The sequence below is a fragment of the Bacidia gigantensis genome (genome assembly GCF_019456465.1).
Source record: "Bacidia gigantensis strain McMullin 20006 chromosome Unknown contig_49, whole genome shotgun sequence".
NCBI lineage: Eukaryota > Fungi > Ascomycota > Lecanoromycetes > Lecanorales > Ramalinaceae > Bacidia > Bacidia gigantensis.
The window spans coordinates 330,993-355,868 of NW_025408612.1; the positions used below are offsets into that span (position 1 = coordinate 330,993).

Here is a 24,876-nt window from a genome sequence, read left to right on the forward strand (position 1 = left end):
ATGCTGAAGGTATCTCTTCGATGCCTGGTGTGAAGAGTGAATCGATCGTTAGGCTGCCATATAGGTCAGTATCAGGTACACCAAAATCTCATTCGCCTTGTTACCAATCGCCTCTGACTCATGGTAAGTTGCTGGCGTTTCAATGAGGTTTTACAAGATGGAGAAAGCGTTTACCCTGGCGTACAGTGGGAGCCAGGGCCTAATATTCGTCGTGACAAGCTGCGAAGACCCCCATAAACCAATCTCAAGCCTCTGTAGCGCTCTGAAAAGAGGACTTACAGAAGCAGAAGATGCTTAGTCACCTCGTTCTGCTTATAGCGGTGGTAAATGCACTTAAGAGGCTAGATAAGAACGGTTCTAGACATGCTTCCGTGAAACTGCAAGGCCATATTGGGAAAATGCAAAGAATATACGGGCTTAAGGGAGGCAAGGCGGTGCTCTTCCTGCCAATCAGAGCCGTGTATCAATACCTCGTCGCCGTTCACTAGCGTTGTTTTCGTTTCGTGAGTTGTTGTGCTAAGTTTACATCCCCAAAACAAACCTGCTGCGTCGACGATCTGATTGAAGTCAAGCTATCTCTACAAGTACTAGATATCAGCATCAGGCTCTTTCCATCCTTTGATTCATTCTTAATTCAAGTAGCACGATTCTTAATCATCTACAATGGCTTTGGCACTAGTTGAGCATGGACGAACTAATCAGCTCGACATCGAGCGAAATCGACTTACAGCCCATCTCCAGGCTTCAAACAGTCTTGCCCCGGTGGCATCAGTCTACGCCTTTTTAGAGAATGCCCGCGACTCATATCGCCTTTGCTCCTCTGGGGCTTGTGGGTCTCGTATTCAGCGAGCTGATTACCAGTTCGTAGTGATCCCGGGGCAGAGCACGGCCTCAAATGGTCCAGCATCAGGTAATTAAGTCTCTTCTACACGATCGAGACCACCAAATAACCATATTCGCTCATTAGACGTTTACCATGTCCGGTGTTTTGAGCGAATTTTGGGCGCACAATTGGCCCAGTACCTCGAATTCCTCCTTCCCACCAACTGCCATTCGTGGTCAGAACGCGGCTTGCTAGCTTATGAAAGTAATAGCAGCATTATACTAGACTATGGTGCCACAGCAATCCTTGAGGAGTTCAAAGCTCGGCAAGGCGTTTACACACAATATACCTTCTGGCGTGAGATGGATGACCACACGACGTGGTCGCTAAACCGCATTTCAAAGCCGACAGAACCGGCCATTGACCCGGTTGACAACTGGAGCATAATCACAGATTATGTTGAAAATGGGAATGGGTTGGCCGACGGCCTCACGAGATGGAAGACCGCGAAAGTAAGTGCTCAAACACAGAGATGAAGGCTTAGGAGAAGGGCTAATCGCGAAGTAGGACCTAGTCGCGAAAAGGGAGGTAGACATGACCCCAGAGTCGCGAGCCCTGATAAGAGAGCGCCACAGCGTGACGGCGGCAAATGGCATTCGCCGATTGGCTACGAGAGCTTGGCCCTGGGATAGTTAGACGAGATGAGGAAGGTTTGACGGTGCTGTCGGTAGTGTGGGAGGTTTTGGCTGTGCTTGTTCGTGTGTCGGTGGTTTCGAATGCTTGAGAGGAGGGGATCTGTTGTCCGTGTGTTTTTCTTGTTTTCTGTAGCAAGGCGCTGGCGGGAAGACTAGAGTTTGCGGTCTTTGCTATTTGTGTTGTCAAGGCTGCAGGCAGGCTGGACAAGACTCTCCTAGTCAGAGGAGATCATATTTCTGATCGTCTTTTCTAGATTTTACGGCAACTCTGGCGTTTGCTTGAGCCAGAGGGAGGCAAGCTAGCATATCAATATGAAGATATGCTAAGAGAACGCCTGACAGCTCTTCACAGGCCGAATAAAGACCACTGCACATCAAAGCACTACTCTGACGAGGAAATAGCATGGAAGAGATATTCCTCTACGGTTTTGATCAGATCAATACGGCATAACCACCTGAGACTCAAGCATGTTTGTATGTCTAATTGTAGAATTTCAGGACTGATAAAGGAGAGTCCAGCGGGTCTTTTTGTCAGTAGGACTATGATCTAAGGCTCCTTGAGGAGTTGCGTCGATGTTGAGAAGCTAAATGTCTCAATATGCGAAGATATCTAAATTGTCTCTCGCTCACGAAGACACAGAAAGAATCACTGAATGGTCTATGCTAAAGCCTTACAATGCCTGAAAAGTACTTTCTGTCGACGAAGGCATTACTTTCTCCAGTATTCTTGATCATATGGTAGCGCTTGCACACCGGCGAGAAAGGGAAACTAGTAGACAAGGCATACCCAGGAGGTTTGAACCCATATTGGGCTGGAACCAGAGACATGGGAGGCAAAACAAAGTTGTCACTGCCGCTAAGAGCCCGGTATCAAAGCTTTGTTACCGTATGTAAACAGATTCTACTTTCTAGGTGTGTTTTGCCAGATTTGACTTCACACAACGGACCACCTTCATCTTGAGCATACCCGTTACGAGCTTTATTCTACCAGCTACTCTTCATCATTCAAGTAATCACTATTGTCATCAGAGAAACGATCTCAGAAACGTATTATGGCTCTTCCTTTTCCGGGTTTCGAACGTGATCAACTTCTTAACATGGAGCGAGACTCTATTGAGTGGCACTTGATACTCTCAGACACGTTTGGCAACCAACCCCCGTTTCTCTTTCTTGAAACGGTAATCACACACGATTGCATATGCACTTCATGTAGGGGAATTATCGATATCGAAGATTACGAGCTGGCTCTGAAGCCAGGAGTAATCGTCGCCCGTGGGGGTGATCCAATTGGTAAATCCACTGCGCCTTTTCTGATGGAGGCTTCAATCTGATCTTCTTTTTTCATTAGATCACTATCATATTATATGCTTGGAAAATATCGCTGGCCTTGATTTTCGTACAATACTACCCTACATATATCCAACCAGCCACCGTATGATACCTTTACGAGGCTTATATAACTGGCCAGACGACCAGTGGCGCTTGCTTGATGCAGGAGCGGAACTCCTTCTGGCGGAGTTTCAGAGACGCTGGCAGGTTGTCTCTACATGTCCGATCTTACAGACCGTCACGCCTCAGATTCAGCAGGCTAATTGGGACTCATACCACTACGACCCTACCGAGAGGCCGGTCGTAGCCAATGAAGTGGAGTGGAATCTGTTTGAGGAGTATCTCGGTCAAGCCAATAGCCTCTCGCAGGCTTTGGGAACATGGAAGCGGGCCCGCGTGTGTACTATTGAAATTCCATACTGGCGCGGTTGTGAGTGCTGACTTTGGAGTAGGATTTGATGGCGATCCCTGAAGAAGAGCTGACACCTCAAGACCGGATTGAAATATCTGGGTACACCCACACAGCCGTTTGGGCCATCATTCGCCTGGCTCTCGTGCCTGGGCTTGTTGTGAACTGAGATTTTCTCCCATGCCATGCCAGAGGTGAGGATGAGGAGCTCGGTAACGCCAGAGTTCAGGGCTTGGCTGATCGTATTGAATATCAGAAAGAGAGATTGGACGTTGCAAACATTACCAAAGATAAAAGTGGATTTACCAACATGCTCACTTATTTGCGTCAACGAGTGCGTGCAGATTGTCGTGAGCTCAACGGTGCTTCGCCGTTCTTTAGATGATGGAGTAGGCTTGCATCATGGACGTCATTCGACTGAAAAGGACTATCTCTTTGAATATCTCATCTATTTCGACTACTAGTTTTCGCTCTGCACTGGAATTCCTGCTCTCCAATTGACGAAATCACGAAAGAACAAGACCACATCAAGACTGCCGACTCAATACCCACCGGGAAACCCTAGGAGAAACCACAGAACTACCGTGAAAAGCGAATCAAATAATTGCAGAGGGTGTACTGTGGTATAGCGCCATCTCTAAGAGACGAAAGCGGACTTGTCTTCTTGCACTGAGCATTTTCAACTAGCACATCCACAATAAAATGCACTAAAAGAACACGAAATAGACCGGACCATGCCAACAGCTAATGGAGCTTATCAGCGAGATCAATACCAATACGAATGGCGAAACTATGATAGTCTTCCTTTGATACTTCAAGACATACCAGCGTCGAAACAGGCAAGCGCGACTGACAGTTGCACCATTGTCCATCATTACTATTCGACTGATATCAGAATCCCTTATGCCGATCTCTTACTGATATGCTTGAATAAATGAGACGAAAGGGGCTAGAAGGAGTGTGTTTGATGATAGATAGGGTAAAAGGCTTACATGCTAAAGGCAGTATTTACCGATTGCAGAAGATAAAATTAAGCATAGCACTCTCAATATCAATCAGCATCCTTGACAGAACTTGCTCCCTAGTACCTCGAACATCCTAGCAGCCAAACAGGAAATCACGACTTGCTCTTGCAGTATGCTCTGTCTAGGCTGTTCGACTGCAGTTTTGGCATATTAATTGCTTTTATTGGTTTGACTCTCATCTAGCTAGTCAATCCAAGGCTCAAATGGCCCCGAGAAATATGCACGATGAGTACAGAGGTGGAAAACATGTATGTTAGAGCAATAGCAACCCATCACAGGACTTAGAAATAGAGGAAACTGCAATGAAAACCCAACATTATAATGACAGGGGCTCTTCTGCGGTCTCCTGCGTGTTTGTTGTAGGTAGATATGCAACGAACGAATCACTTCTTCAGTATTCCCAGTCTTTGTTATTTGGCTGCATTCGAGTCATAAGAATGTCCCCCCACAGACTTCTTGCCATTCTGCTGTAACGGAAGAGACGCAAAAGGCTCAAGGGAACGTGCTCAATAAGAGAAAGGGGACGAGGACAGGTCTTCTAGACTCATGCCTACCAATCGCAACCTTCCAAATTGACAAACCATCATCAAGAGTAAACTAGACAATAAACAGAGCCATTGCTGCAATCTCCTCCGTGCTTACAGTGGCTAGACAGCAAGAACGACCTACCCTTCTCATCCTCCCCGATTGAGCACTTTCCTACATTCGTAACATACCTATTTTACTTTCTCGACTTCCCTCTTCTCCACCTCAATAGAAGAGCTGCAATAAGCTCCATGAAGGATACTTGACAAAGACAGAGGTAAGGAGAACGGCTAAATGGGCAGTGCTTTCTGATTGCAAACGGAAAAACATGAGAGGATCATGAAGAAGAGTAAGTTGCATAAGGGTTTAGCGTTGTCCAGCTATGGCTCTTGATTCTGCAGTAGACGGATAGAGAAAGGGCGACTTACCCTTACAGCTTCGCCTGTCTGCTAGTCTTTGATATAAGAAAGCCCATTCGATCTGCGCTCTATCGTTTTTTTTCTCTTCCCACCGTGTGAGATAAGTCCAATGTGCTGCACTACCCCAGTAAAGCCCCAAATTGAGCAAGATGCAAAACGTGATATCACAGAAACGGCATCAGCTTGAGCATAATGTGGTACCCACCCTCCATTTGTGAACATTCGACATTCAATCTATGATCCAGTCCCAAATTCATACTACACAATACCCCTACCCACCCACAAGTTTACGACGTCCGGATCTCTTCAGACGTGAGGTAGGCAGGTATCTAGTCCCCACCACCACCATCACCACCCCCATCTCCTCCGCCGAAGTCTCCACCGAAGTCGCCGCCGCCGCCATCGCCACCTGTGACAATATATCAGCAAAGGTCTCTTGCAACTTACCCGAGACAAGATGTTTTGAGTAAGAAGACTAGCAGCCTTGATGTTGCCGTTACTCGAAAGCAAGCTGGGAAAGAAGAGCGATAGCTTACCAAAGCCGCCGCCGTCACCACCGCCATCGCCACCGCCATCGTCGCCTCCGTATCCTCCTCCATCTCCGCCATATCCTCCTCCATCTCCACCGTAGCCTCCGCCGTCGTCACCGCCGTAGCCGCCGCCATCGCCGCCTGTGACATAATCAGCCTGTCGCTTTTCCACTTTTCTTAAGATCCAATGAAAAGCCTCAAGAACTGTACCCATCTCCATCATAGGGCCAAGGGAGCAGCCAGGAAGGCTCTCCTCCCACGTCCTTCTCCTCGAGTAGAGTCGAGCGAAAGAGAGTAGGAAAAGCCAGAAAAGGAAGATCAACTCACCATGATGCCCATCAAAAGCACTAGCCAACGCAGCACCTCCCAACAACCCTCCTCCAACTCCTAACGCCGCACCGCCCGCCGTGCCCAGCCCTCCATGTTTCTTCGGCGGCTGCCCATACCCTTGCTGCGCATACCCCTGCTGCTGAGGCGGATACCCTCCATACCCGCCCTGCTGCTGGCCACCACCACTCCCATGCTTGCCCCCTCCCAGCACACCACCTAGCTTTCCCAATAAGCCGCCCTTCTTTGGCGAGCGCGGGGGTAATTGCTGCGGGAACGCCCCTCCGCTTTGCTGCTGCTGCTGCTGCGGGGGCGGATAGCCCGATGGTCCTCCCACGTAGCCCGGTTGCGGTGAGTGGCCGTATTGCTGCGGTGGTCCACCATATTGGCCTTGGGGAGGACCTCCATAACCTTGCTGAGGCGGAGGGCCGCCGTAAGCTCCTCCCCCGCCTCCACCTCCGCCAGCGCCGTAGTAAGAGTCTGCCTCACCGCGCGAGACACCGGACTGATGTGCACGCGCGTCTTCTTCGGCTTGGAGCTGGCGTGCGAGACGTTCGTCTTCTGAGACGTCTTGGTGCGTGGGGGCGCCGTAGGGGTTGTTGCTGCCTAAGCCGCCGCCACCGGGGGCTTTATCGGCCGGGTAGGGGGATGTGGGGCGGGGTTTGTTGTCGGTGTTGTACCCAGGGGGAGCGTGGAGGGTGCGGAGTGAGTTGAGGCGGCGGGGGGTCCCATTGGGATACGCCATTTGAGAGATTGATGTAGAACCTGTGTGTGTGGGTTAGATGAGCTGGGATGAGGGGGTGGGAGGGTGAAGGGGAAAGTGAAGAGTGAGGAATGAGGGTGAGAGGGTTAGTGTTACCATTCTTTGTATTGGTCGTTCCATTGAGCTTTCCAACCTTCAGGCACCTATAAATCGTTATGAGTTTGGAGGATATGGTGGGGGAGGGGCTGGCAGTAGACGTGCCTTTGGAGGTGGAGGGCCGGACGGCGGTAGGAAGTCTGACATTGTCCGATAGAAGATGTGGTGAGGCTGTCAAGGCAGAGTGTTGTCTTTCAATTGAAGAGTGGGAGCATTTCGTAAGGATGAAAGATGAAAGTCGGTCCATGCGGGACAAGCATTGCGTATTACTGTGGCGCAATCCGATTACTACGGCACGCGACAACGCAAGTAGGGCAAGTTTTGGTTTTGTCACGCGTGCTTAATCGCATGCCGTAGTCCTGATGTACCGATGTACAGCCGGCCCTCACCGTATACTTTCTAGCCAAATGAAAGACGGTTTGCACTTGGTACAGAGCATCAAAGAGACAAAGTCCTTAAGCCCGGTCTGCTATTGGTCACTGAGACTTTATAATCAGATATCTACGATCGGAGTGTTGCCGATTGCCAGTGATTGACGGCGTCAAGAGGAAAAGTGGAATGTTCAGAGTGAGCGAGTTCACTATCAGTCACTGACTACATATAAGCCATTAACGTTCCGGAAGCAAGTCGAAAGTGCCAGGAGCAGGGGGGTGGGTGGGGGGTTAGGTCGATCACTTGATTCAAGCGGTCCACAAGATTCTAATCGGTTATATACATTACAACCCTCTTCCTCTCTTCTCGACTCACTCCTCCTCCTCCCTCAACCACCAATAATCCTCCAATTCCCTTTGCCCCGACTCCAGCGAGTCTAGCACCTCCGTCAAATTCTCCTTCCTCGCCTTACTAAGTTCCATCTGCTGTACGATCAACCCCTCCGTCTCCTCGTCCTCCAATTGCTCATCCGTCTTCAATTGCTCACGCGGGAGCACACTTCGCAACAACGCCAACGCTCGCTGCATCCTCTTCGTCGCGGCAATCAGGACTTGCTCGTCTTCGTCGGTGCGCTCGTAGAGAGTGTCCATCAGGTCTTTTAGTGAGGAGATGAACTCTGTCCCTTCGGGGATGTCTGTTCTGTGATAGCCTTGCAAATGCTTGTTGTATTGTTTTGCTTTGTTCAAGATGTCCGTGGCTTCTGATACGTGGGTCCAGTAGCTGGCGGTCTCGGAAGGGTAAGCGGTGTCCTCCACGGGCATTTCCTGAGACGGTGGATCCTTTTCTAGTAGATCCAGGTAGTGAGTTGAGTGCTGCGCGAATTGATCACCGTGAAGCCCAGGAAAATGCATGTTGATCAGGCCATCCATTTTCACTTCGCCTTCCCCGAAGAATGTGGGAGGGTATCCCTGGAACCATCTTCTCGGTTGGTAGAGTCGATGTTTGCGGTTGGCTGGAAGGTTCAGCAACATCTTCATGATGCCCTGGTCGCCAGTATTGGCGGCGGAGTAGTCTTTGGGTCTTAGATAGGGAAAGGAGGTGCTTCTTATCAGAAGTTTGAGACTCCACTCGCAGACGCGAATCATGTACACTCCATTATTCAAGCCAACCCAGTCTTTGGTGATGAGAACGTTGATATGATCAAGATTTGTATCCGAGGGAGGAATGAAGGTGGACCATGGAACTTCTTTGTTTAAAATGATGGTGTCTGCATCGTACCATCTAATTTGCATCAGCAGGCGAACCATGAGAGAGTTATGTCTCAACCAGAAGAGGATCTTCTACGTCAAAACCGTTGGAGATTCCAAACACTTACACCATCCATTTCATACGACTCTCTTCAGGCTTGGCCATTTCCAGCGCCATGAGGGACTCCATAAATAGGGACTTGCTGTAGTAGGCCTCGTACAAATCGGTTTTGGAAAGAACATTTCTATCGAAGTGATGCGTCGAGTAACCCCACCGGCGTCCGTGGTCTATATGGGTTTGCTGGGGCCTTTTGTACCTGTCTGGAGCGCCGTCGCCAGGTTCGTCCGGCATTCTGAACGCCATGCTAACCTGGATGAATGGAATCGATTTCGTCGTGACATTATCATGATCATTTCCTTGCGTTTCGTGCGTGCTCAGACCCTTCTCTAGGTTGCTTTCGCTCCCAAATCTCTCGTTCTCTTTATCTTGTGTTTTGTTCGTTTTATTTGTTTCAACAACTTGCTCGATTTTTGTGACATTCGCTGCAGATCTATTTCGAGCCTCATTTCCATTCTCTACCGTACTCGCATGAAGCAAATTCGCCTCATTCCCATTCTCTACCGTATCCGCAAAATGTGAGTTCTCAGGGCATCTGCCACTAAAACGCAGAGCTCTGATTCCGCCAAAAGAAGAGATGAAATCATGCCGCAAATACAAGAGAGACAAAAAGCCAAAAGCGGAGATGCAAAGGGCAAGCACCAGACTAGCCCGACCAGCAAGCAACATCTGCAGGAGAGAAGAGAATTCGACAGAGCCTTGACTGTTCGAGACACATCTTGCAATTTATCGCAGGGCACATTTCAGCTCTTATGTGCAAATCATTGATTGAGGAGGGATTCGATAGGGCGATGTCACACAAGAAGCCATGCTGGAAGCCAAACTGTTTCACCAATATGGGGTGCCTCAGATCCCAACAGAGGCCCATTGAATTAGCCTTATTTAGGCCAAAGTCAGCTAGGGTTTTTCGAAATTACTGCGACGAACCGTGTGCAGAAAAGGAAATTGAGCCTTGCTTTAAAGGCCTTTCTTCCTTCGTTTTCGAAAAAGAGGCCTTCGATATTAATACTGTGTCTATCTTCTTCTCGAATTTTGCTGAAGGTTATCCAGGACGCCTCGCCAGGGCCATCATTTCCAGGCCCGAGTTATCGCAAGAGAGTTTTGAAATGAGCAAAACCTTGGCATCGCTCAGTGGCACAGCTACAACAACCGAGACTAGACAGGAAGAAGTTGCGTCTGAGCCGCATGGCATGATACAACAACGCTCGATGTGGTTCTGGCTGCGAAGGAAGTTCGTTAAACAATGATGCGAGAAGGCAATCCAGTGCGGCGTCGGACCCGGGGGCTTAGCATACATATCATTCTTGAACTCGCTAAACTGGATCGCCATGATGATAGACAAGCATACAATAATCGCAATGAAATCACCATATGATATAAGCACAGAGCACGCTGATTCACATACGCCCGCCTTTATGCTCCTTCCGGTTGCTGATCCTACTTTTCCTCGTCGTCGTGGTTGCTGCCATATCCTTTCTGCGCATTAGCTATGCATTAGCCAGTCGTAGTTTGTATTTAATCTTTCTCCTCTCGTGTCCGGGATCCTTCCTCAGTCATGTAATTTCAAGCTCTCCAACCTGGCGCAGGAGGGGCGCCACTCGTCTGGCCCCCATATGCACTTTGCTGCTGTTGTCCCTGTTGTCCCTGTTGTGCCTGACCCTGTCCACCTTGCGCTCCACTGTAAGCGCTAGCTTCTTGATAGGCCTGCACCTGTGGCTTCTGCTGGTACTGATCATGTCCGCCATACTGAGGTTGCCCTGGGTATCCACCGCCGTACGGTGGCTGGCCCTGAGGCGGGTGTGCATTATATGCACTTTGTCCCTGGCCTGGTGTTTGACTTGGCGAAGGAGTGTAAGCGCTGTAGTCTCCAGGCATTTGTGGCTGGGACTGAGCTTGAGAGGACGGTGGGTAGCTGCTGTAGCTACTCTGCGCTGAACTTGCTGGTTGGCCTGACGGAGGTGGAGGAAACGAAGGAGTATTCTGAGGTGGTGAATTGGGATGCGATTGATAAGGCGGGACGCCGTGGGGCTGCTGGGAAGCGGGATAAGGGGAGGAATGTCCGTACGCCTGGGTTGATTGTTGACCTTGGCCATAGGATGCCTGTTGTCCTGCCTGTTGCTGTTGGCTATACTGTGATTGACCAGACTGCTGCTGCTGCCCGTATGAGGCTTGCTGCCCGGGTTGCTGCTGTTGCCCGTATGATGCTTGTTGCTGGCCGTACGGAGTTTGTTGCCCAGTGTGCGATTGCTGACCGTATGAAGCTTGCTGCCCAGGTTGTGTCTGCTGACCATATGGTGCTGGCTGGCCAGACTGTCCCGGCGGTGGAGGGTACTGCTGGCTTTGTTGTTGCCCGTAGGGCCCAGTCGACGAGGGAGGCTGTGGATATTGTGGATTTTGTTGCTGACCGTAGGGTGGGTTTGAAGCTGGGGGCGGGGCATATGACTGCTGGTGAGGCTGCTGGCCATAAGGATCAGGAGTATGAGCAGCGCCATAAGCCCCTTGTTGGCTAGGTGGACCAGAGAAGGATGGTGCTTGTCCCCCGTATGCACCTGCTTGTGGTTTGTTTGAAACTCCTCCTATAGCGCCAGATAAAGCTGGATTTGACCCGTATTGCTGAGCTGAGCTGTAGGACGACTGGGGCCCATTATTCGGCGATTGCTGCATCTGTTGTGCTTGTACCGCATGTTGCATGCCACCACCATAGCCCGACACATTTGTAGATGAGCCGTAAGGGTTGGATGCTCCACCTCCTGGTACTTGATATGAAGCTGGGGGAGCCTCACCCGCATAAGAGCCTCCAGACCCACCCGTCGATGAATATCCGTAATTGCCCTGGCTCTTCACCGCGTCTCAGCATTGGAATAGACATTCACGATTCGGAGCTTACCTGTTGGTGACCGTAGTGGCTATGATAGAAGTTCGACGCTGCCCCTGCTACACCTCCATGATGTCCTCCAGCCGGCGCACCTTGCTGTCCAGGAGGAGCAGAGTTCGGCTGCCCATGTGGTTTATTTCCACCACCAACGAAGCTGCCCACTAAATGGCCAACCTGGCCTCCAATTCCACCATGACTCCCCCCTCCACCGCCTCCATGACCTCCACCACCCCCGAGAAATTGGCCAGCGAGACCTCCAAAGCCTCCAGGCTTGTTTTGCTTTCCACCTCCTATGCTGCCAGCAAGGTCCTACTACATTTTCAGCAAGATCGCGGTATCGAAAATCGAATACCTACGCCGAGTAAGCTGCGGTCAGCCTCGCTGACCTGGTTAGGGTTTCCCTGGCCGTCAGGCATGCTGTACGGATGGTTGTCTGGCTGTGGAGTGGGATTGACGATGGGTACAGATGCGCTGGGCTTTTCCGGCACTGTCCAGCTGGAGACACCTGCGCGAAGGATCAGCAGCCCGCAAGAGCGAGAGTGTCTGCGTATGCTGACCTGTTGCAGTCTCGACGTAGTAGAATTCTGCAGGAAGCTGAAGTCAGCATTGGCCCCCACGCGGTGGAACCTTTTGAACTTTGGAGGCGGGAGAGGCTGGCGCACTCTTGGATTGACCGTCCCACTGAGCCACGTAACCGTCTGGCAGTCTTGGAGGGCTGTGGTCTGGCCCTTCTTGAGTCGATGGAGTAGCAGAGCGCGACATTGGAGAGGATCGTGAGGGTAAGCAGTCGCAGGAAGTAGGATTGCTCGCATGAAAAGTAAGACTAAACTAATCAGTGCGCATGAGCCCAAGCCGACCCAGGCAAAAGCCACGAGCAACTTCGAGCCATGTTCTGGGCCACGCTTTCCACGCTACCGTAGACTAGGTCGACATTCAGGGGCGGTGCTATATATATTCAGCTATTGCAATACGAAGATACAATTGCACTCTGCAGTGTGACAACTCCACGAGTTCTTCTTCTTTCGAAAGCTGCATCTATGTATATACTCGCTCCCTGGACAGAAAGGGTATATATACTGTGCGCTGCCCAGGGCCACACAGCCGTCTAAGTAATAACCAAGTCAGACCATACTCCTCTCCCTAGCTTGAACCGGACTCTCTAATTCATAGACCTCACGCCTCTGTTCGCTCTCGGCACTTCGCAACCGTGGCCGCTCTCTTGGCACTCTTTCCATCGGTCTGGTCATTCTCTCTTCCGTGGTACCACTAGCATTTTCTACGTGCCTCTTCCTTGCCATCATCTTCGCAATTTCCTCGTCTCTGATCTTCAATTGCTCCTTTCTCTGTCCTTGAAGACGCATTTGCTGCACATACACCGCTCCCAACGCCGCAAGTAGCATTGCCAGCATCGGTAGTCCCACGCCCAGCCCTACTGCAAGCTCATTGCTCTTCCGGTTGTTGTTAGTGCTCTCGCTGGTGCCATTCTTCTGCGTGCAAACTGTTGAGACCGTAGAGTTGTTATTGTTAGAAGCGACTGGTGCGACAGATGACTTTTCGATGAAAGAAAGCGACGGATTGGTGTAATTTACTTGATTCACGGCTCCGGGCACCTGGCTGTCTCGAAGCACTATGGTCGGAGCGCTAAACGGGAAAGTCTGCGTGCAATCGCCAGGGCCGTGGCCAGTGCCACATTGGAAGGTGTTGGGGGGTTGGCACATGAAGAGGTTGACATTGTTGCCTGTGACAACTAGACGAAGGTCAGCACGGGAAGCTTTCTACTGAACCCCGGAAGAAACCCTTCGATAATCGTTGCGCAAGAGGGGCAGAGTGATGGCAGTGTAGTGATAAGTGGGATCTCGATCGAGAGGTGAAGACGTACCATTATTGCAGGGCTTGGGGCATGCGCTGTTTGCCCACGTTCGATCAGTGCAGGCTCCGCGACTCGTGACGCCGTGTTGAACGCAAAGACTGTTTTGAATATCAGTATAAGATCTTGTCAAGTCTGAGCGCTACCTGGTGGAAAGGGGGTTGGGAGAATAATGATGTGAAATGTGTATTTTCTTCACGAACAAGATCTTCTGTATGACAGCTTTGAGAGCCACTCACCCTTCCACAGTACAATATGAATTCGGGGAGTTCTCACAACATGCAGAGGCAGAATCTGGAGTTCCCTGAGTACTAGAGCTGCAGGCAACCCAACCTGACGCAGGTTGTTGATTTGGCCAATAGCATTGTTGATCGGCGGTGATCGACCAGATTGAAGCAAGAAGGATTATGAGGATGTAGATGTGATTTGGTCTGGGCTGGAGTGTTCTTATGCTCCATGGTCGGAGCATCTAATGGTCTGAGGGGTATCGTGAAAATGGTGGTCATCTGTCAGAGGGCCGGGACATTGACGCTTTTGCTCAAGCCGCCGTAGACATATGATTTGAATGTCACTGAAGTTCAGGCTGTACTCGAGGTCCGAGATTACTGCAGAACTCGCCGCAGTTTTGTTTGGTAGGAGGCCCTGCAGAGGTGAGCTGACCTTGTATTGTCTCTCGCTCAAGGTCAACAGAGGGCGTATCGACGCCTGAATTTGAAGAAGTAAGATCTGAAGGATGAGGATTTTCGCATGTGCCCGCTCGTGTCAGCACCTTTAATAATGAAGGTAAAGCATCCTTCGGAATTGAAAACAGCTATCGTGCATCCTCGCGGCGGAGTGCCTATGATCATCAAATCTTGAGTGAGGCTAGTATTCTGTCAGTCCTGCTTTTCGAAAGCAGGCGAAAGTTCTTGTGATATTCTCACAGATATCCTCGCATCTTACGATGAATGATCATGGCAGATATAAACGTCTCCGATCTTCGCTTGGTGCGCTTGGTCCAACGCCGTGACTGTGCCCCAACCTACATTCGAAGGGTCACGCCTCGCCTTCGCGACAGCGGCACAGCGCCATTTGAGTACTGCAGTGGGGGCTCAGGTACACGGCTGAAACCTCAACCTGCAGTTTCGTGACCCTGGCGCAGCTTCAAACATCTGCAGGTCATCGGCAAGGTTGCGATCCTTCTGGGGGAAAAATTGTGGCTTCTCAAGACACGACCTTGCCGAGCGGGGGCATATACTGACTCTCCACGGATTTCACTCATAGCTCGAACTTGAACAGATTTGCGCAGTCCCTTTTAAGGGTCGGAAGACACCCGAAGCCGTGATAGTTGGTTCAGGGAGAGGAGGGATGTCACTGACCGTTTTGGCGGCCGTGTCGTTGGCGCCAAGGGCTGACCAAATCGTGACAGCGGCCTAATTCACGGGTCATACAATAGGGAATCAACTCGGCAAACGCATGCATGTATCATTCGGTCTGATTACTTAGTAGGCCTTGAATAGAGAGGCTTTGCATAAGCTTGTGATCCCTCGAATTCATAATCAAAACAATGGCACAGGGCTTCATCAGAGTGATCCATGTATAAATTGATACCATTGCACTCATTATTAGCCAGATATACTTACCAGACAGTCTGAGGATCCTACAGACTTTCCGTTTGCAAAATGACTGATTAAGCATCATGCCGTCCCCCTGTCTCTTGCTTTGCTCTCACGGCTATCCTCAGTCCCTTCGCTGCGTGGATACACCTGACGCGGCAGGTCCTGGATGTTCGCGTGGTTATAAAATTGCAAAAATTCTAAAGATGATGCCTGATGTTCCCACCAATCTCGGATTGACTCTGCCTCACTTTTGGCGACGACTTCAAGGAATGAAGGAATGTCGCAGACCTTGAAGTTCCCATCGTCCGTGTTGGGACTTACGATGGCGTAAGAGATCACTGAACATACTCTGAAAAAGCCAAATTCGGGCACTATTACGACAACTGCCCATTGAGCAGGGGCAAGATTTCCAGGTGGCAAGTGATCGCCATTGAAAAGGTGCAATGTTCTACTTACGGTGCCGACCCCGGTGCCGAGCTCGTTCGAAGAAACTTCTCCTAGAGCCATGGCGTACGCGATGATACTAGACAAGTCTTTCAGGCTTCCACCTCTCGATGCATTGAGCCTACGAATTGCGTCAATGCTCATAATGAAACGAACCTTGTACAGCTAGGCTCACCACATGAAAAGGTTCTTCAAGCCCGGCACCAGACGTGTCACTGGCAAAGGGATATCTGTCAAGGGAAATTTTTTGGTCTGGGTATCATGGCGCTCGGCAAAACTGCCTGTACCTCTTTGTAGCATCCCCTTTACTCCTCGTACGGAATTCCAATCGATTGGTTCTTTCGGGTGTGCAGTATGTTTTGACCCATTTTCTGATCCAAGCAAGACATAGAGAAGCTGAGTCACGCGTCCAGTGAGTCTCGAAAGTTCAGGCAAAGATTGAGCGTCATGACGAGTGAAGTAGTCATTTATTGATCTTCTCATGAGGTCATCATGGTAGACATCGCAAGCAGGATTGTCGTTCATAAGATCAAGCGCAGATATCGAAGCAACATTCAGCATGTAAACTTTACGCAAAGACCCCGGATGATGCAGTAGTGAGCTAGTACCAATCCTTTCGAGATGACGGTGCCCACTCAAATTAAGGCTTTTCATGTGTCTGTATTGCAAAAGTGAGGTAACAAAGTCCAGGACATTGGCGGAGGTAAAGGTTTTAAAGCAAGTCAAGTCAACATGTTCGTCATCCTTTAGAAGTTTTAGCAACAAGGTCTGGCTTGTCTTTGTGTATAGAAGTGTTTCGGCTTCGTTGTACAGTTTCTCCCTTATTTTGGGCCAAAAATCATTCAGGATCTCCGCCTCAGCCATCACCGAGGGAATGATGGTCCCAGATTTGATGATCATCTCGGCAAGTTGATCTAAAGTTTGGGATCGTAAGCTACGTGGGCTGAGGTTTTTGTCGAGTTGTGACTTGACTAGCTTTGTATCGACTTCTTTTGAAGGTTTGGGAGGAGTCTGAAAAAATTTGTCTGCATTCAAAGCACGGACAGCTGGCTCTTCCCAGCCTGCCCCTCGCCAAGTATCTTCCAGCGAGCTTGTGCGTACGAGGCCCCATTCGCAGCAGTCTTTGACCAATGTAGTCACCCACGGAGGTTGCTTGTCGTCGGCGTTTTCAAGAGGGTAATAAGCTTCGACGTATTCTCGAGCACTCAGCGGCGCCATGAGCTGGACCTCCTATGAGGTCATCAACAAGAGAAGTACTAACGATTCCCCAATCGGGAGCTTACTCGCGCACACTCCATCCCAAAGAAATCAACAAAACAATACCGAATTTCGGTGGACTTTGAAACATCAAATATTGTAATGCCTACAGATTAGTCAAAGGACGGATCAAACAAACATTCGAAAGCGAAAGAAGACAAATGAAGAAGACCAAAACCTGGCCTCATCGCTACAGGCAAGATATACCCACCATTATTTTTATCGACATCATAGTATCTCGTATGCGTTGGCTCAATATTGCAACGAGAAAAATATCCTTGCTTTGGATCGAAGCCAGCACCAAGCAGAAGGCACGTTGCGATAAATGGAAAATGAATCCGGGGCTTCTGCGTCTCATTCAATGTACCTGCTCGTTCACATTTCCAAAAGGTTTCATCAGTAATGGCAGCCGCTCTGGCTAAGTCTAGTTCCAGCGGTATCCGATTGGAAGCATGTTGCAGGATAGTCAATATTTGCACACACCTCTGTACAGCAGAGGCGCCATAGAGCCATTGATGGTGCGCTACAGCAAGGCAACGGTACCTACCGTTGATCTTCGCAATGACGAAAAGCTGATGCCGTCGACCCATGTTGCAGGTGGCAAGGAGCTTTGCTTGAACTGCAAAAAGTCCCTTGAGTCATAATGATCTGTGCAGCTGGCTCGAACATAATTCTTCATACGCGTCTAAGACAATACAAGACACATTCATACGTTTAGTAATTTGGCGTGCAAAGACCCAACTGAGCTCTCGGGCGTCAAGATGGCTGGGAGACATTGAGTTGCAGCTCCTGGTGGCTCCTTCCTACGTTATGACCGCGCTGAGGTAATGTGTCACGTGACTCACGTCGCGTCGCGTCGAAGTGGAAAACGAACGTCGTTTGACATCCCTACGAGCTCTAAAGCCACGGAAACATGTCGACCACGATTCAGCCAAGGGTCAAGCCGCGACCAGCTCGTAATCATGTGCCTTTCTCCACGCAGATTGACACGCTGACTTTGCGCAGATCCTCCTGGACCCACCTACCTCGCGTACACTCCGAACGGCAGGAAGTTGGTCACAGTCGGGAATAATGCTGTCGTCCGAGTCTATGAGACAGGCTCAGACGGCGAGCCCACAAATTTGGATGACTGCCAGGAAAATAACACGGCGGTGGCGGCAACGGTTCGCTAGCAATCCTAGATCTCGACTTTGCTGATTGGAGATTGGTAGAACGATTTCTTCGTCGCCGGGGCAGAGGATGGCACTGTTTGCATGTACTCGCTCGATACGTACACCTACGATAAGCTTCTGACAAGATTTGCGCTGCCAATCCGAGATATTGCAATATCACCAGATGGTCATTGGGTAGCAGTCTCCAGCGAGTATGAGCAATCGTTCAAGTTTATGAGATGGTCTGAGAATTGACCCGCAACATAGCGAATTGGAAGTCAAAATCGTGAATACAGAAGATGTCTACAAAATCCTCTACTTGCGTAATTTGCCGAAGCCTGCAAAACATCTCTCTTTCGACCCTAGCGGAACCTATCTTGCAGTCTCGTGCGCAGACGGCGCCATCTACATTTACCGCCTCAGCAAAGAAGAACCTGAACTGCTGAGAAAGGTCGATGGGGTTATTCAAAATTTGGAAACCGATTCAGAAAAGAGCTCAAGAGTGATTTGGCACCCTGATGGCCGCGCTTTTGCTGCTCCAACCGCAACCCGAGAAATCCAAGTCGTATCTCATGGTGATGGTGAGCGGCAGCGGACCTTTTCAACTAGCTCCATGGGCGCAATCACAGCCCTTGCTTGGTCCCCGAATGGAGCATTGCTGCTTACGGCCAGCCCGGAGAAGAAGATCCTACTCTGGGACACGAAGACGACAAAAGTCATTGCACAGTATGTTCTACTTTGTTTGACTAAACTAGGAAACACTAACATTCATATAGATATGAAATTTCCAATGTCATCAATCTTGCGTGGCATTCGTTTGAGAACATCGTATCGTTCACTACTTCTGACGGTGAACTCTTCATCTACGATAAGTTTCTTGAGCCCGAAGTTGCAAAACAGCTTGAGAAGACGCTGCAGCCTGCGCCTTTCATTAGAGATCCACTCGCTGAAACAAGTGGAAACGCTCGAAGGACTTTGGTGAATGGGCATAAAGAGCCATCGGAGTTCCGCAAAAGGCGAGGTTCGGCAGACTCATTGTTAGATTCGATCTTAGGACCGGAGGAGGAGGACGATAACTTCATCAGTGACGACGATGGCGCCGGCTACACTAATGGTGCCAAACGCGGGAACAACCACCTGGATGACATCGACGGTTTCGACCACAAAAGAAGAATCTCCTCATGGCAGCCACGTATTCACCAACCTTTCCAACCGGGAAGCACACCATGGCGAGGCAGCCGTAAGTATCTGTGCGTAAATCTCATCGGCTTTGTGTGGACAGTAGACCAAGACACCCACAACACAGTCACTGTAGAGTTCTATGACCGCGATTATTACCGAGACTTCCACTTCACCGACCCCTACGAGTACGACAAAGCCTGCCTCAACTCCAATGGCACCCTCTTCTCCTGCCCCTCCGGTAAAGACCATCCCTCCATGCTCTTCTACCGCCCACACGAAACCTGGACATCCCGCGCAGACTGGCGCACGTCTCTCCCCGCCGGCGAAGAAATCACCTCCATCGCCCTCTCAGACTCTTTCATCATCGCGACCACCTCAGAAGATTACATCCGCATCTTCACCCTCTACGGCACCCCCTACAGCATCTACCGCCAGAAGTCCTCTCCAACCGTAACCTGTGCCTCCTGGCACGACTACATCCTCACCATCGGCAACGGACCCCTCGACAGCTCTGGCTCCACGAAACTCAATTACACAATCGAAAACATCAAGCGCGACGAGACGTGCCAAAGCGAAGACACCCTCGCCATACCCACGGGCTCTACCATCAAATCCGTCTTCTTCTCCGACCAAGGCGATCCCTGCGTTTACGACACCACGGGTGTGCTGCTTGTGCTACAGCATTGGCGTACTCCAGGCCAGGCGCGCTGGGTTCCTATCCTAGACACAAAACGTCTGGAACGGCTGGCAGGCGGGAAGAAGGAGGAAACGTACTGGCCGGTTGCTGTCGCGCAGGAGAAATTCCATTGTATCATCCTCAAAGGCGGGGACCAGCATCCTTACTTTCCGAAACCGCTACTCAGTGAATTCGAGTTGCAGATCCCTGTGTCTGTCAAGAAACCTGTGGCGAAAGCTGCCGGTGGTAGTGGTGAAGCCGAGGAGGCAGAAGCCACAGCGAACGAGGGGCCTAGGCTTGAGGAGGCATTTGTGAGGACGTCGCTCCTGCGCAGTCTTCTCCAAGATCAAGTAGAAGCGACCCATGCGACGCATACGCAGCGGACGGAGCTGGCGAGACGAGAGCTCGAGGTCGATAAGGTGTTGTTACAGCTATTGAATGTGGAGTGTAGGGAGGGCGAGGAGCGGGGGATGAAGGCGCTGGAGATCGTGGGATTGATGAGGGATGCGAATGGGAAGATGGTGGATGCTGCGGGTAAGGTCGCGGGCAGATATGGCAGACGGGTTTTGCAGGAGAAGATCGCTGAGGTGGCGGAGCGGAGGGTGATGGGACTCGAAGGGGAGGAAGAGTAGGTCTATGTTTGAATCTGGTCAATTGTGTTGTAGAGTACGATTTGGATGGGGTAATGATACTTTTTGTTTTGACAATACGGCTCTGCTGCCTCGACACCTCGTCATTGCTATCCAATTACGGAAGACAGTAAACGATACTCAATCCAGCGTATCCACTTTTAGCGACATCTCTCAGCGCCTTGATTCATACAGACTTTGGGTCAAAGGCTTGAAAGAAAATCCTCACTGTGTTTCTGTCCCCGTGGTACTCTGTCCTGAATGTTAGAGTGCAACTTTGCCGTCCCAAAATCTTATTTTTTTTGACTCATGTCCGTCGCCAATTTGGCACGTTGTTCGATATGTTGCTTAATGAGCCGTATTATGTCGCCAGCTGATATTAGCTCTGCGTGCTGAAGCACATCATGTCCTACATGGTTGATTGGATCTATTCTAGCTCCTCGGGCGAGAAGGGAATTGACAACAGCAACCTGCTTCTTTTCAACAGCTTTGTGTAGGGGTGTTTCGTCACTGTATTCATCTTTCACTTCTATATTGGCTCCTTTGTCCAGCAGATACCGCGCTATTGGGTTAAACCCATTCCATGCTGCCACGTGGAGTGCCGTTTCGCCACTGGTGTTGCGAAAGTCAATATTTGCCCCCTTCTCAACCAACAGTCGTACGATGGACAGACAATTCCACTGAGTAGCTACCAGAAGTGGTGTTCTCTGAGAACATTCCCCTTGGATCTCACTGGACGCCGTCCCACTAGGAGAGATATCATCTGTAATATCCGAGATCGGGTCAATTTTTGCTCCATGGTTGATCAAGATCATTGCTTTGTCATAGAATCCGTAAGAGCAGGCTTCGTGTAAAGGAGTCCAGCCACATTCACTTGCTGCGTCTACGAGAGCACCCTCTTGTATTAACATACTCACAGGAATGAGATTCAAGGCTCCAAACGCGCAAGCACTATGTAGGGGGTTCTGTTGGCAGGGTTTGAGGCGGTGACATCACTTCCAGCATCCAAGAGCAACTTTATAATGCTCTCTACACCTGCGGTTGCCGCTACGTGCAAGGGAATAGTGCCGTGTGCTTGATAGTGACCTTCCAAATCAACCGGGCAAGCGGTTCTCGAATGCACATCAGCTCCATGCTTCAGCAGAACTGCGACGACAGCCTCGTGTCCATTTTCAGCTGCGAGGTACAATGGAGTTCTCCCATGGAGGGTCTTTGCATTGACATCTTCACCTGCAATCGCTAAGATTTCTAGAGTTGTGGCGTCACCAGACTCGGCCGCTTCAAATAATTGCTGACGGCGATCACCAGCAATCCTTAGCTTGATCATCAAATCAGCCGTAGTAGGCTCTTGTGGTGCGATAGACCTATCCTGCAATTGGCCCACGCCCCTCAAAGTGGAAATTGAATCAACTATCGAGGAAGGATGTTGGGAGCCGCCAGTTGAGACCACATCAAAATAGCGTTTGATGGCAAAGCCAGCATCTGTATCTATGGAAATTCGCCGCTGTCGAACACCTGGATTGATGACCGTGGCACGAATATTACAAAATCTTGGCTTTTTGTTAGATGTGTATTCCCGACTTGTGCAAAAAGACTAACTTACACACAGACGGCTGTCATGGAAGTGTCCAATGTGAGCTTATCGTGAAACAATCTGTCGGCAGTATTTAAGACGTCTTTCCGAGCTCCTAAGGCCCATCGCATCCTAGCTGTCGTCGATCTGGTCCCATTGTTGCCATTATGCCCATCGAAACTTCTCGCGTGTGGCCTCAATTTCAGTGCAAGCTGTGCCAAAGTGGTCGAACAACTCTGGATCGGGCCCCTGAGATTACTTACGAGTTCTGTCAAGTGAGCGTTCGCTGCTACCACCTTCTGCACCTCTATACTTTCAAGGGTACTCCGCAAAGATGATAAAACAACCTCAAATTGCTTGACATCTTGAATGATTCCGGTAATTTCACTCGGAGCAACTTTCACAGTATCGACAAGGCTAGAGACTGCCTTGGCAGTCTGTAAAGCTGCGGTTCCAGCTGCGAGAACCCCAGCAAAAATTGAAAATGGGTCTGCCATGGTAAAACAAGGAACGGCGGGTGAAAAAGATGACTTGACTCAACCTTGTAATTCCATAGACGACAGTACGACAGCGGGATCTCTAAGAGAGATTCCAGTATCAGATCCGGGATCTGGTCAGACTGGTCTGCTGCCCCTACTTGTACCATTAGCCCATCAGGGCCAAGCATGTCAAGAATGAACCAGAGCAAGGTCTCGAAAAACCTCCCGCGTTAAACGGAAGGAATTCCAAGGATTGCTGATAAGCCAGGCAAAACATTTCGCGCCGACGTCTGGTGTCGAATGGTAAAGAATTCAGGCTTCTCGTAGGGCATCCATGCTGGCCCCCTCGTGCCGCAGTTTTCAGGCAGAGGATACTCAGTCGCGGCCAAAGGAGCGCTAGCCTGAAAGAGCGCTAGCTGTCCTGCGTTGATGAGGAGATTCAGTCTTGGCAAGTTTTACCGAGATCGAATTCATTTTTGAATTGCGCAACTCATGACTTTCTTGACATTTGAAGATGTCCGCAGTCTACAAGACCCTTTCGAAACCCTCCAAATCCTCCTCTTCTCGGGATGCCACCAATGGCAACGCTCCACACCGCACCAAGCAAAGGGTACTAATCCTTAGCAGTCGAGGTGTGACATATCGACATAGGCACCTCCTTAATGATATCTACTCACTCCTCCCCCACAGCCGCAAAGATGCCAAATTGGACACGAAGACGAAGCTCTATCAGCTCAATGAATTAGCTGAGCTCTACAATTGCAATAACATCATATTTTTCGAAGCGAGGAAGGGAAAAGACTTATACGTCTGGGTCAGCAAGGCGCCCAATGGGCCAACCGTCAAGATGCACATGCAGAACTGTGAGCACGACTCCTATCGGGTACAACTTGTAATTCTAGCGCTGACTCTTTTCAACAGTACATACAATGTCTGAGCTTCACTTCCCTGGAAACTGTCTCAAAGGATCCCGCCCTGTCCTTTCTTTCGACGCCACGTTCGACTCTCAGCCATACCTTCTCGTCATCAAAGAGCTATTAACGCACACATTTGCCGTTCCGCAAGGCGCACGAAAGACGAAACCATTCATTGACCACGTTATGAGCTTCACAATTGCAGATGGCAAAATCTGGATACGGTGCTTTGAGATCAAAGAGACTGCAGTATCGAAAGGCGAGAAAGGTTCGGAAACAGAAAACGGCATCAATGGCGCCGCCTCGGGTAATGCAATTGAGGGTCCTGCGGCGAAGAGCAAGGGAGATGGAAGCTCCAAGATCAGTCTGGTGGAGATCGGACCAAGATTCGTTCTCACACCAATTGTGATCTTGGAATCTAGCTTTGGTGGACCAGTGCTATACGAGAACAAGGAATTCGTGAGTCCGAATCAATTGCGATCGGACTTGCGGCTGAAGAAGGCTGGACGGTATAACCGGAGGAGCGAGCAAGATATTGAAAACAAGGCTAAACGTGGAGATCTGGGTCTCAGGACTGGTGTCGGCAAGAGAAAAATAGATGAGTTAGATGAAAAAGTACTGTTTGCGTGACCAATGCTGTGCCAGGTTTTGGACCTAGGCATTGTCATCTACTTCACAACGTGCGGACCCCTGGAGAGACTGCGGAGAATGAGCAGGTCTGTCAGCATCGACAGTGGAAGCTATGCCAAGCGCGAGTCTTCGTGACCATTCACGGCTTTCTCAGCTCCAAGCGGACAAGGAAAAGTATCACAGTCTTTGCTGTGGGCATTGGTATTCGTGCTGATGAAAACGTGACACATGTTCTCAAGCTGACACCATAGGTAGAGACTTTCCTATGGATGTGGATGTCTCGTATTTTATGCAAGCCTGTGGACCCACGATACTTACAACGAGTTTCATTTGTTTCTCTCGAAATTTCTCTAAACGAAGAGTGCTTCAGAGAACCTTACGCTCGAACTGCGAAGACTGCATAGGTATAGCCTGTTACAAAATGCTCAGCATCAATGGCATCCGATGTAAAGCCTTGACTAATAATATAACCGTAACGGGACCAATCGCCATGCCCATTGAAGCGGCGTCTCTGAGTTCAAAGTTCCAATGAATGTTGGCCGATGAGTATACCTGATTTAGGACTTATGCCCTTCATTCTATACGCAAAGATGCATTGCTTGAATTTGAACTTCAATGCCATTCCTGCTCACGCTATTCAGAGGGTTCACCTGACAAAGTCGAAAGGCGTGGGCAGCCCTGGCCTCCGATAATTGCTGAGTTCTCTGCTTGCTTGACCTGCAGACTGACGGTAATGAGAGTATGGCTATCATGCCTTGGCTCAGGAGATGCCGTATCGTGAGCTTCTACCCCAGTTTCTATGGTGGAATTCAGCAAGGAAGGCCACAGCCGATCAGCGTGTGATGTATTGGCAACGCTTATGACTCGAACATGTCTCGTCTCTGGTGATTCAGAAATCCAGTAAAGAAGCCTTCTCGCTTTTC

General features: G+C 49.9%; 9 protein-coding genes across 9 annotated transcripts; 3 read left to right on the forward strand and 6 right to left on the reverse strand.

Annotated features, from left to right (window-relative positions):
• Window positions 1–663: 663 nt before the first annotated feature.
• Window positions 664–1,359, forward strand: KY384_000157 (uncharacterized protein; the record flags this gene model as incomplete). Its single annotated transcript, XM_044808694.1, has 2 exons — window positions 664–910; window positions 968–1,359. The coding sequence occupies 2 exons, from the start codon at window positions 664–666 to the stop codon at window positions 1,357–1,359; spliced, it is 639 nt and encodes a 212-aa protein (XP_044665447.1).
• Window positions 1,360–5,496: 4,137 nt separating this feature from the next.
• Window positions 5,497–7,088, reverse strand: KY384_000158 (uncharacterized protein; the record flags this gene model as incomplete). The annotated part of the gene is made up of 3 exons (XM_044808695.1): window positions 5,497–5,634; window positions 5,673–6,847; window positions 7,043–7,088. The coding sequence occupies 3 exons, from the start codon at window positions 7,086–7,088 to the stop codon at window positions 5,497–5,499; spliced, it is 1,359 nt and encodes a 452-aa protein (XP_044665448.1).
• Window positions 7,089–7,684: 596 nt separating this feature from the next.
• KY384_000159 (uncharacterized protein) lies at window positions 7,685–10,008 on the reverse strand (the record flags this gene model as incomplete). Its single annotated transcript, XM_044808696.1, has 3 exons — window positions 7,685–8,594; window positions 8,689–9,324; window positions 9,974–10,008. The coding sequence occupies 3 exons, from the start codon at window positions 10,006–10,008 to the stop codon at window positions 7,685–7,687; spliced, it is 1,581 nt and encodes a 526-aa protein (XP_044665449.1).
• Window positions 10,009–10,241: 233 nt separating this feature from the next.
• KY384_000160 (uncharacterized protein) lies at window positions 10,242–12,315 on the reverse strand (the record flags this gene model as incomplete). Its single annotated transcript, XM_044808697.1, has 4 exons — window positions 10,242–11,516; window positions 11,566–11,862; window positions 11,940–12,096; window positions 12,236–12,315. 4 exons carry the CDS (start codon window positions 12,313–12,315, stop codon window positions 10,242–10,244), a joined length of 1,809 nt encoding a protein of 602 aa, XP_044665450.1.
• Window positions 12,316–12,674: 359 nt separating this feature from the next.
• Window positions 12,675–13,435, reverse strand: KY384_000161 (uncharacterized protein; the record flags this gene model as incomplete). The annotated part of the gene is made up of 2 exons (XM_044808698.1): window positions 12,675–13,300; window positions 13,333–13,435. The coding sequence occupies 2 exons, from the start codon at window positions 13,433–13,435 to the stop codon at window positions 12,675–12,677; spliced, it is 729 nt and encodes a 242-aa protein (XP_044665451.1).
• Window positions 13,436–15,096: 1,661 nt separating this feature from the next.
• Window positions 15,097–17,309, reverse strand: KY384_000162 (uncharacterized protein; the record flags this gene model as incomplete). Its single annotated transcript, XM_044808699.1, has 4 exons — window positions 15,097–15,583; window positions 15,638–16,692; window positions 16,746–16,825; window positions 17,267–17,309. 4 exons carry the CDS (start codon window positions 17,307–17,309, stop codon window positions 15,097–15,099), a joined length of 1,665 nt encoding a protein of 554 aa, XP_044665452.1.
• A 323-nt stretch (window positions 17,310–17,632) lies between these two features.
• On the forward strand, window positions 17,633–20,360 carry KY384_000163 (uncharacterized protein; the record flags this gene model as incomplete). Its single annotated transcript, XM_044808700.1, has 5 exons — window positions 17,633–17,675; window positions 17,725–17,882; window positions 17,931–18,082; window positions 18,138–18,596; window positions 18,647–20,360. The coding sequence occupies 5 exons, from the start codon at window positions 17,633–17,635 to the stop codon at window positions 20,358–20,360; spliced, it is 2,526 nt and encodes an 841-aa protein (XP_044665453.1).
• Window positions 20,361–20,650: 290 nt separating this feature from the next.
• Window positions 20,651–22,427, reverse strand: KY384_000164 (uncharacterized protein; the record flags this gene model as incomplete). Its single annotated transcript, XM_044808701.1, has 3 exons — window positions 20,651–21,253; window positions 21,310–21,907; window positions 21,961–22,427. The coding sequence occupies 3 exons, from the start codon at window positions 22,425–22,427 to the stop codon at window positions 20,651–20,653; spliced, it is 1,668 nt and encodes a 555-aa protein (XP_044665454.1).
• A 496-nt stretch (window positions 22,428–22,923) lies between these two features.
• On the forward strand, window positions 22,924–23,953 carry KY384_000165 (uncharacterized protein; the record flags this gene model as incomplete). Its single annotated transcript, XM_044808702.1, has 2 exons — window positions 22,924–23,272; window positions 23,331–23,953. The coding sequence occupies 2 exons, from the start codon at window positions 22,924–22,926 to the stop codon at window positions 23,951–23,953; spliced, it is 972 nt and encodes a 323-aa protein (XP_044665455.1).
• Between the last annotated feature and the right edge of the window lie 923 nt (window positions 23,954–24,876).